Source organism: Oratosquilla oratoria, chromosome 15 (assembly GCF_046742065.1).
Source record: "Oratosquilla oratoria isolate Oo_2021 chromosome 15, ASM4674206v1, whole genome shotgun sequence".
Lineage (NCBI taxonomy): Eukaryota > Metazoa > Arthropoda > Malacostraca > Stomatopoda > Squillidae > Oratosquilla > Oratosquilla oratoria.
The window spans coordinates 68071268-68081969 of record NC_134791.1 but is presented as its reverse complement, the minus strand read 5'-3'; the positions used below and the strand labels follow the sequence as shown (position 1 = coordinate 68081969).

Sequence of the window (10702 nt, the reverse complement as noted above, 5' to 3'; positions counted from 1 at the left end):
TGGGAGAAAGGAGGAAAGGAGGATCATTCGTGCTCGAAGTGGCTGAGTCAGTGACGTCGATCATGGGAGGTGCACTGGTTACTGGGACGTCATTTATGCGAGACTGAGTCCGACCAGTGATAGGAAGAAAAACCGGTTTTATTCGGTTTATGGAAACCGGGGTTTCGCCCTGAGGGAGACTAAAGCAAGGCTGACACTTGCACGACTTTTGGCCACGATTTTGTCGTGGCAAGTCGTGCCATTTTGGGGCACGAACTGGGAGGCTCCCGCACTGTTCACGACTAGTTCACGCATAGTTCACGACGAGTTCACGACGAGTTCACGAATAGTTCACGAATGCGTGCCCATCAGTGTCCACATTGACACGAACTGGTACGACGAGTTCACGCATAGTTTGCGCATAGTTTACGCACTTCCCGCATTGGCACGACGAGTTTGCGCAATTCGGACGATGTCGTGCCGACTTGGGCACGCCATATAAAAAGGGGGCCTCCCCAACCCCTGGTCATTTTTGGATTGGCTGTGGAAGAGACAACATGCTGAATGCCAGAGACACAATCATTGCAGAGAAGAGAAGATGCCTATACCTGGCAGCTGCTCTAGCCATTGTTGAAGAGCAGCAGAAAAGGCTGGAAGAGGCAGAAGAGCAAGAAAAGGCAACCCCACCTCGAAGAAAGACACAAAGGAAAGTGTGGGTCAGGGAATGGTTGACCAGAAGGCACGAGTTTGGACAGTATGACAGTCTACTGACTGAACTCCACAAGGAAGATCAAAGGGGCTACAAAAATTACCTCAGAATCACACCTGACCTGTTCCAAGAGCTGACGCCGCTGCCTGTAGCGGTGGACAAGGTTGAGACAGTCTATCTGGAATTCATGCCAGGAGTCCTCCGGGATGCCCTGCATGTGCCCTTCCAGCAGGCACGCAAAATCGTGTACGATCTTCTGTTGGCTGGTGTAGGAGTGGCTGGCCCCCAAGGAATCTGCTTTAGAGAGGATCTGAAATATACAAACATTGGAACGATTTTGTACAACATTTCAATGCAACATATTGCACATGTCATGTCAAGAGCAATGGATCAAACTGGAATACTATCTGCATGTAGACATTGGGATTCTCACCTGCTTCACTGCATCACTGAGGTCGCTCTGGGTCACCCCGGTGTCGGCGGTTGTGGTGGCTGTCTCTGTTGTTGGTGGCCTGGACCGCTTCCCCTTGCCCTTGCCCTTCCCGGTGGTAGTAGATGCTTGGCTCTGGGAGCCTGTGGACCTCACTTCATCGTCGTCGCTGATCGTCACTGCAGGTGACTCTGGGACAGCAAACTGCTCACTGGGGACTGTCTCTCCCCGGACGATGTGTTGCGTCAGGAAACTCCAGGTCTCCATGATCTGGTCGTCACGGGCACTCCTCTGTGGCTGGCCAGCCCCACTCTTCTTCTCCTTCTTCATAATCTTCCCCACCCTGGTTCTCATGTTCTCGTAGTGCTTCTTGCATTGGGGACCAGTGGCAGGAGGCTCCAGCTGCTCTCCGACTCGGTCCCACCGGCTGTTCTTGGCCGCCACGTTGAGCCACTCCTTCTGCTTCTTGTCATACAGCTGGGGGTTCTCTTTCACAAGCTCGGCCAACCTCAACTCGGCCTCTTCTGTCCAGCGGTACTCAGGGATTTCTTTCTTGGACACCCGGACCCGCTTCTTCTGCTGCCTGGTAGCCTCGTCCTCACTCGATGGCTGTCTCTGGCTTTCGAGTGGATCCTGCTGTGTCTCCGGGATAACATCGACACTTGATATGGATGACTGGGGGGAATGATCTCTCTCAGCGGTCTCTGCCTCTGGCCTGTCGGCTTCTGGCCTTCTCTGCTTTGCTCTTCCTCGTGTCTGCTTTGTTTTAGGCATGTTGTCTCTGTGATACAAGTTGTCTCTTCGCTGGCGATCTCTGGAATGGCGAGCAGTGTCAAGGAAGCCCTACATATACCCCCGCACCGACGCGAGCGCCACTGTCGCGCAGTAGTCGTGAACTGCTCGTGAACATGTCGTGAACTACTCGTGAACTCGACGTGAGCTGTTCGTGAACTATTCGTGGCAGTTCGTGACAGTCGTGGCATGGCGCGCACTGCCACGCACTGGCACGCATCCTCCCGCATCGTCCCGACGAGTTCACGACGAGTTCACGAACAGTTTGCGCATAGTTCACGACTCGGTCGCGAAATTTTGTCGTGACCAAAATTTTGAACATTTCAAAATTCTCGTCCCGACATGGCACGCAGTCACGATGGTTTTACGCACAGTTCACGCCAGTTTACGACTAGTTTGCGCACTGGCACGACTCGAGTCGTGCCAATGCGTGCCACAGAATCGTGCAAGTGTCAGCCTTGCTTAAGGATGAAATACTTAGGTTCACAGCGGAGAACGTCATAAGGTACAAAGTACGGGGCCTCCAAACTCTTACGAATTCTCTCAACTCTCACCCAAACTTTAGAGCAAGAGTGAAGGTTATGAGGCACGTATGGTTGAGGTAGTGTATGACAGTCACTGGACGCAAGGTCATGAAAATTTATGGACTGCATCTCCTTGACAAGGTGGAGGATGGTTGCGTCATTCGACGTGGCGGTCTGTTCATAAGTGGTGGCAACGGAAGGACACAACATGAGCGGTAAATTTACCGCCGGTAACTGCTGTAAATGGGGAAAATTTAGTGACGTGAGGCGTCAAGCGGTGGCCAATGAGGACTATGGGTAAGGAATAGAACCAGTTATCCTGCCTAGCGCTAAGAGCAGATTTCAGAGAGCGGTGATAACTTTCAATCATTCCGTTAGTTTGGGGGTGATAACTAGTAGTACCCATACGGTGGAAACCAATGATAGACGAAAGCTTAGAGAAAAGTTCGCTCTCGAACTGGGAGCCTCTAACCGTGATGACGTGAAGTAGGACGCCGAAACGACATATCCATCCACTCATGAAGGGAATTGCTACTGATGTGGCAATGGTGTCGATGAGGGGGATCGCTTCAGTCCAACGAGTTGTTCGGTCGATGCAAGTCAACAAATATTTGTATGGTAGCAGGTGGCAGTGGTCCAACGATATCAATGTGCACTGACTGGAAACGGTCAATAGGAGTAGATATAGGGGGAATAGGTGAGGAGGTGTGGCGCGTTTTGGCATTTAAGACATTCTCTGACAATTTTTTTCACATCTTTGTCAATGCACTGACTTAGAGGTGGACTGAACACCAGGATGGGAAAGATTATGTAAAGAAGAGACTACGTTATCTCGTAAGGATAACGGGACAAAAGGTCGAGGAGTCTTAGTAGAGGTATCACACCAAAGTGAAAAATTAGAAGGTAAGGTGTAAACTAAGATAGTCTAGGCTTGAAAGTCTCAATTTTATCATCTATTTCTTGCCTTTGAGTGATACCACTCAAGTCAAAGACATCGAATGATACAGCGCATGTTGGGCTCGATAAGCAATCGACAACGACATTGTTGTCACCGCGGATGTACTCAGCTGAGGAAACATATTCAGAGATGACAGAGTTGTCGTTATTGTCTGTCAGATTAACAAGAGACTTGGAGTGAAAAACTGCAACTAGAGGTTTGTGGTCAAGGAATAGGGTAACTATGGCCATCAATGAAAGACTTAAAATGCAAAACTGCGAGATAAGCAACCAATAGTTCGCGGTCGTAGGTAGAGTAAGTACGTTGTGTATCCGAGAATTTCTTTGTGTAAAAAATCAGAGGCGTTGGTTCGCTGTCTATGACTTGATAGAGGGCGGCACCAACGGCTAGGCTTGAACAGTCACGAGTTGATAGTCTGTTAGTATGAGTGAGAGATAAGTTAAGGTTGGACACTTCAATAACGCTTGCTTCAAATTATTGAAGGAGTCCTTTGCTGCGTCTGTCCAAGTGAGACACATTGAAGATGGATACTGTTTAAGAAGCTCAGTTAGGGAATAGGCCACGGTTGCAAAGTTAGGGATCATGGTCCGAAAGAAATTGATCATATCCATGAAACGGCGCAAAGCCTGTGAAGCCTGGTGCAAAGGGAAGTCTGAAATGGCTGTGTCACGCTCTTGAGGCGGCTTAATCCCTTTTGAACTAATCTTGTAACCAAGAAAAGCAAGTTCTGATTTGAAGAATTCACATTTGCCAAGGGAAAGTCTCATGTTATTCTTAGCCAAAATGGAAAGAACATTTTGAACATCGAAAATATGCTCCTCAAGAGTCTCACTAGCAACTAATACGTCATCGAGGTACGTAAGGTATTGTTCACATGAACCAGTATTGTGTCAATAAAGCGCAGAAAGGTAGCGCTGGCATTCTTTAAACCAAATAGCATGTACGAAAATTCGAATAATTTAAATGGTGCGCATATCGCAGTTTTAGGGATATCCTGTTCAGCGACAGGAATTTGCAGATATGCGCGTTGTAAGTCTAACTTAGTAAATATATGCTTATTGTTTAGAGATATGGTGAAAGAGTGCAAGTGCGGTATGGGATATTTGTCACTTACAGTTACGTTATTCAGACCTCGGTAATGTCCGCAAGGTCTCCAGAAATGTGGTTCTTTCTTTGTAACCAAATGAAGTGGGGACACCCAAGGTGAGTTGGAACGTCGAATAATCCCAGCATTAAGCAAAAATTGGAATTCATCCTTAGCAGCCTTGAGATTCTCACCCTTAAATGAAACTGGAGTTGAATCACCCGTATCTATACGATGGCATGTAGTTCCTTCCAGTTGTTGAGTATGTGACAACTGCATGCAGCATTGGTGTGGTGAGTATAGGGAATTCCGAAATAAGAGCAACGGCTCTTGAATCGCACCGCGTGTGAAGAAACATCAGAAGAAGAGACATCAGAAGTCTTAAGTTGGATGGTACATCCGATGGACGGGTCAAGTAGATACCGGTTCTTACAATCTATAAGCAATGATTGAGCTATTAAGAAATCTGTTCCAAGGATAGGGCGTACGACATCAGCAACGACAATGGGCCATGGAAAAGAACGTCTGATACGCTGAACTCCAAATTCCACGTTGACTTCGCCGTACGTACGTATGCGTGCCCCTGAAGCATGTGTAAGAGGAACTATCATCGGTCTGAGATGAGGAGACAAATTTGAGTCATAAGGTAACAAGGATACTTGTGAACCGGTATCGATGAGGAATTCGTAGCTCTTGTAACCTACTGAGGCACTTATAACAAGTGGCAGTCCAGCGGTTGCAAGGGATACTTCTAGATTGCCCATCGAGTTTCCCGACGTCCTAGGCATAGGGCCTGGAGACGAGGGACGTGAACTGGGGCATTAATTAGGCAAGATATTACTGCAAGTGGAAGACAACATACACCGACGTTTACATGACTTAGCTCGACTGCCGTAGAAGAGATGGTAGCGGCACACTTGTGTTAAAATATAAATATTTGTTATTATGCATACTGTGTTGTTTTTGATTGGATGTACAATAAAATATATAGTAGGAATTTTTCATTTGATTCATTGTATGATCTGTGTTTATTTGCATGTCATGTAACAAAGTTCAGTTGGTAGGCCTGAGAGTTTTTTCCTTTGCTAAGGGAGACGCCACGCCATTACAAGTCAGTCATGGCGGAGCCGCAGTGTATAGAGGCTGATAAAGTTTTTGTATTAACATAGACTTGTTTGTGTCATGTGCATTGTGCCTTTGAAGAATAATAAATTGTAAGTGCACTTCTAAGCTTTCATATACAACCCATAACTTTCAACATAGGTTATGGGCCCAGGACACGTTATTTTGTGTGCTTAGAAATTACACTGTGTTACAGCGAAGTGGCAAAATCGAGCATGGCGCTATAGGCATGTAAACAAGAGTGAACGTTGCATTTTCTTTGTTTTTTGTGACACAAACTGACAAAATGGAGCGCAGTACAATCAACCTCACACCGTTGAATGATAAGAACTATCATACGTGGAAGTTGCAGATGAAGATGCACTTGATTAAGGAGGATTTGTTCGGGATCATTGATGGCTCTGAAACAATGCCTACCGACCAAAACCTTCTTTATTTGGTCGGGGATCCAACTAATTTATGTACCGTGTGGAAACTACTGCAGGACTATTTTCAAAAGAAAACCTGGTCAAATAAACTACGACTCAAGGAACGGTTGTACAACATGAAGTTACGCCAGGAAGACAGTATGCAAGAGCATTTGAAGAAGTTCGCTGAATTATTTGGTGAACTTGCAGTGGTTGGCGACGCCGTTAACGAGGAAGACAAGGTAATTATCTTGTTATCGTCATTGCCTGACAGTTATTCAGTGCTTGTAACAGCACTAGAGGCTTCGGAAAGTGTACCAAAGTGGGAGACTGTGACGGAACGTCTTCTACACGAGGAAAGTAAGTGTAGTTTTGTGAAGTCAACAAACAATAACAGTGCACTTGCATATAAAACGGTACATTGTTTTGAGTGCAAAAAGATGGGGCACGCCAAGAAAATGTTTTGTGTTTATTTGAAGAAGTGTAAAAATGAAAAAGTGAACTGTGCCGTGGGAAATAAAAAGGATGAAAAAGAAATAACATTGGTTGCTAGTGCCCTGTCTGTAAATTCTGTATTCAAGGCAGGTAATTGGGTAGTTGATTCAGGCGCTACCCAACATGTGTCCCATAATTATTATTATTATTATTATTCTTTTTTCAAGTTTTGAGACGCTAGAAACAACTTTTTTGTTGATGTAGGGGATGGAAGAACTTTGAAAGCTTATGGGGAAGGTGATGTTTGCATTAAATTGAAACTACCTGATAATGAAATAAGTAATTGTACTGTTAAAGATGTTCTCTTCATTCCGGATTTAACTTATAATTTGATGTCAGTACCTAAGATGGTTGAGCATAATAATACTGTAAATTTCTATGAAGGTAAATGTGAATTTTTCAACCAAGAAAATGAGTTGTTGGCTGTTGCAAATTTAGTAGGGAATTTGTATTTTCTAGAATGTGTTAATGAGATTGCAGCTGCAACAACACTTGACTCTGTCTCCAATTCTGCACTTGTTTCACAATCATAAGAGATGTTATGGCATCGCAGGTTAGGCCACTTTGGCATTGACAATCTTTGTAAATTAATTAGGAAAGATTTGATAAAAGGTGTTAACAGTTCTCTTAGAAGTGAATCTATTTTTTGTGAAAGCTGCGTTGATGGTAAGAATCATAGACAACCATTTCGATCATCACTGAAGGACGGAAATAGACAACCAAGGAAAAAGACAACCAAGGAAAAAGAAAAACTAATGACCAAGCGCTTTCGTCTATTCAGACATCCTCAGGGTACATAGAAATGAAAAAGGACACAAGAATATATACACAGAGTATGAGGTCAGGAAGGGAACCGGGAAAGGTTGTGAGGCTCTAATGTCGACCTGACCCGTTCGCGGCAGCGGACGTTTGGGCTACTACTTTTTTCACAATAAAATTGTCTAGTTTATACATACCATGACTTAAATTTAAGTTATTGACAAATGTATCTTTGATCAGACTGGATTCTATTATATTTCTAGTCAAATATGACTTATTTTTAACAATTTCTTTAGCACCCTCCCAATTTATGCAATGATTAAAATCCCTTAGGTGAATAAATAATGCATTAGAAATTTCCCCACTCTTGACGCTATACTGATGTTGTTTTAACCTTACTTTTAATTCTTTTCCAGTCTGACCAATATATCATTTGTCGCAATTTTTACATGGAATTGAATATATACATCCTTCTTCCTTATAAGGAGAGTTTTTAATTAAAAGACTTCTAACTGTATTGGAGTTCTTAAATGCCACTTGAATGTTGAAAGTCTAGAATATGAGGTAGTTTGACGAAATTCTCGTTGAAAGGCAGTACAAGTAGGTTTTTTACATTAAAAGTTTTACTAACTTTTTCCTCGTAGAAATATTTTTTTGCCGATTTATAAGAAATCTCCACGAGGTGCTTAGGATATTTTAATTTTGAAGCTATGTCAAATATTCTTAAGAGTTCATCATCCAAAAACTCCGGACTGCAAATTCTATGGGTTCTCAGAAACATTGATGACAACACTGACATTTTTGTCCTGCAATGATGAGACGAGTAAAAATGTACGTATGAAAAGACATTGGTGGGTCTTCTATAGACATCAAATTTGAAGGACCTTTCCTTTCTGTAAATCATTACATCAAGGAAAGGTAAATGATTTACAGAAAGGAAAGGTCCTTCAAATTTGATGTCTATAGAAAACCCACCAATGTCCATTCATACGTACATTTTTACTCGTCTCATCATTGCAGGACAAAGATGTCAGTGTTGTCATCAATGTTTCTGAGAGCCCATAGAATTTGCAGTCCGGAGTTTTTATGTACCCTGAGGATGTCTGAATAGACGAAAGCGCTTGGTCATCAGTTTTTCTTTTTCCTTGGTGGTTTTTCCGCATATCTAGAATCACGAGTTTATGTGATTTCTCATGCATACTGATGTATGTGGGAAGCTCAACCCTAGTTCTTTGGGTAATGGTAATTACTTTCTGACCTTCATAGATGATGCTTCTAGGTATACATGGGTGTGCATTTTGACAAATAAGAGTGATGTTTCCGACAAGTTTGTAGAGTGGAAGACATTGGTTGAGAAACAATATGATGCTAAAATCAAAATTGTGAGATCAGATAACGGGGGAGAGTATACCTCCAATGAGCTCCAAAATTATCTTAAGAAGGAGGGTATACGTCATGAAACTATTGTACCTTAAACTCCTAAACAGAGTGGTGTTGTAGAAAGGAAAAATCGTACCCTGGTTGAAACCGTAAGAGCAATGCTATCAGATTCAAACTTACCTAAATCATTTTGGGCTGAAGCTCTAAGTACAGCAGTCTATATTAGAAATAGGTGTCCAACAGCTGCTCTAACAGACATGACACCATATGAAGCTCTTAACGGCAGAAAACCTAATGTTGAACATTTAAGAATTTTTGGATGTGTATCGTATGTTCATGTATCTAAAGATGAAAGATCCAAATTAGATTCTAAATCTAAGCGCTGTGTTATGTTAGGATATGGATCTACTATTAAAGGTTACAGATTGTATGATGTAACTAGTAAGAAAATAATTTACAACAGGGATGTAATTTTTAATGAATCCCAAATGTATTTTCTTGAGAAGGAGTGTGCTGATGTTGATTCCGTTTCAGTTGAAAAAGTTGATATTTTCATTCCTGTAGATCAATATGAGAAAAATGGAAATGAAGCTCCTGAAATGCATGTTAGGCGGTCCAATAGAGATAGACGTCCACAAGAACGTCTTGGGAATGGGTTAATATTTGCGATGCACCATCACTTGGTGAACCACAAAGTGTTGAGGATGCTTCGAATGGCACTGAAAAATCTCTTTGGAAAGCAGCTATGCAGAGGGAAATATCAGCTCTTTCTAATGATGTTTGGGATTTGACAGAGTTGCCGGAAGGCCGAACTCCCGTCAAATTAAAGTGGGTTTTTAAAAAGAAAATTGGACCTGATGGCTCAGTTTCCTCTTACAAAGCTCACTTAGTTGCGTCTTTTCACATAGACCCGGTATTGACTATGATGAGACCTTCAGTCCCGTGGTTAGGTTTGAGTCAATACGTACCATCTTATCATTAGCTGCTCGAGAATGATTAAAGATCCATCAGATGGATGTGTCTTCCGCGTTTCTCAATGGAGAACTGTGTGAAGAGATTTACTTAACCCGAATCTTTTCATGAGCCTGGAAAAGAGGAGTTAGTATGTTGTGGTAATTGTTGTTACGGGAATTGCATTGTTTACCTTGAGTTACGGCGATGTCCCGAATGGCTTGTTTAATTTCGAATCGGGAACCTTTCCTGAAACTCCGTACCACACTATCGTAATTCTAATTAAGATACTATTAAACTCCCCTCCCTCTTTATTTTTATTAAACCTATGTTGTGATTTTGTAACAAATCGGGAATTTTGAAAATTTACTTAAAGTATTAGTTGTCCCGTGGTTTCGAAGCTTTTATGAACTCGTAAGAATCCCAGCCGAACGAGACTACGTTCAGCGCTGGTACCAGACGCTTCTAATAGAAACCTCGGCTAAGGAATTTTACTGTTCGCACGAAGCCTCAAGAATTCACTTCAAATTCAGACCTAATGTCTGAGAACTCAACCAGGTAAGTTCTCAGACGTTCTTGTAATTGATGAATCTTAATTACCATAGGATCATTCTTCTTGTCACAACTTTCGGGGTTGTGACACACCATTCATTCCCAAATTCCACGTCTGTTTCCAAACCATAATTTGCAAATACTTTCGTTCAAGGACCTAGCCGTTACAGTAGGCTTATAGTTGTATTTTCGTTCCTATAAGTTGTCATCTCCTCTATTCTGTGAAATGACCAGAATTCTTAGAATCTTTAACAACTACTTGTTATTTTACTCGCCATTATTCTTAGTATCTGTATCTCCAATTTGGCCATTGGTTGTGAATCATTAACGAGTTTAAAGAATTGTCTATTCATAGGAATGTCCCGACCTTTGTACACAATACCCATTGGTGACGAAATACAGAAATGTCACGAATGTTTAAGGGTTGAACCTGGAGTATGTCACCCTTGTGAATTTATTGTTCCACCAGGTAATTATAAATTGGTGTCTTGTGTACAAATTAACATTTCAACTAAGCATCACCTTATGAATCTGTTTCAACGGTTTGAAATTTCAATCCC

At 42.5% G+C, this 10702-nt stretch overlaps 1 protein-coding gene across 1 annotated transcript; it reads right to left on the bottom strand.

The window, feature by feature from the left end:
- Positions 1–732: 732 nt before the first annotated feature.
- Positions 733–2394, bottom strand: LOC143033055 (uncharacterized). Its single transcript, XM_076198253.1, has 2 exons — positions 1122–2394; positions 733–998 (listed from the first exon to the last, which is right to left on the bottom strand). Exons 1-2 carry the CDS (start codon positions 1890–1892, stop codon positions 744–746), a joined length of 1026 nt encoding a protein of 341 aa, XP_076054368.1. The 5' UTR covers positions 1893–2394; the 3' UTR covers positions 733–743.
- Positions 2395–10702: the final 8308 nt, after the last annotated feature.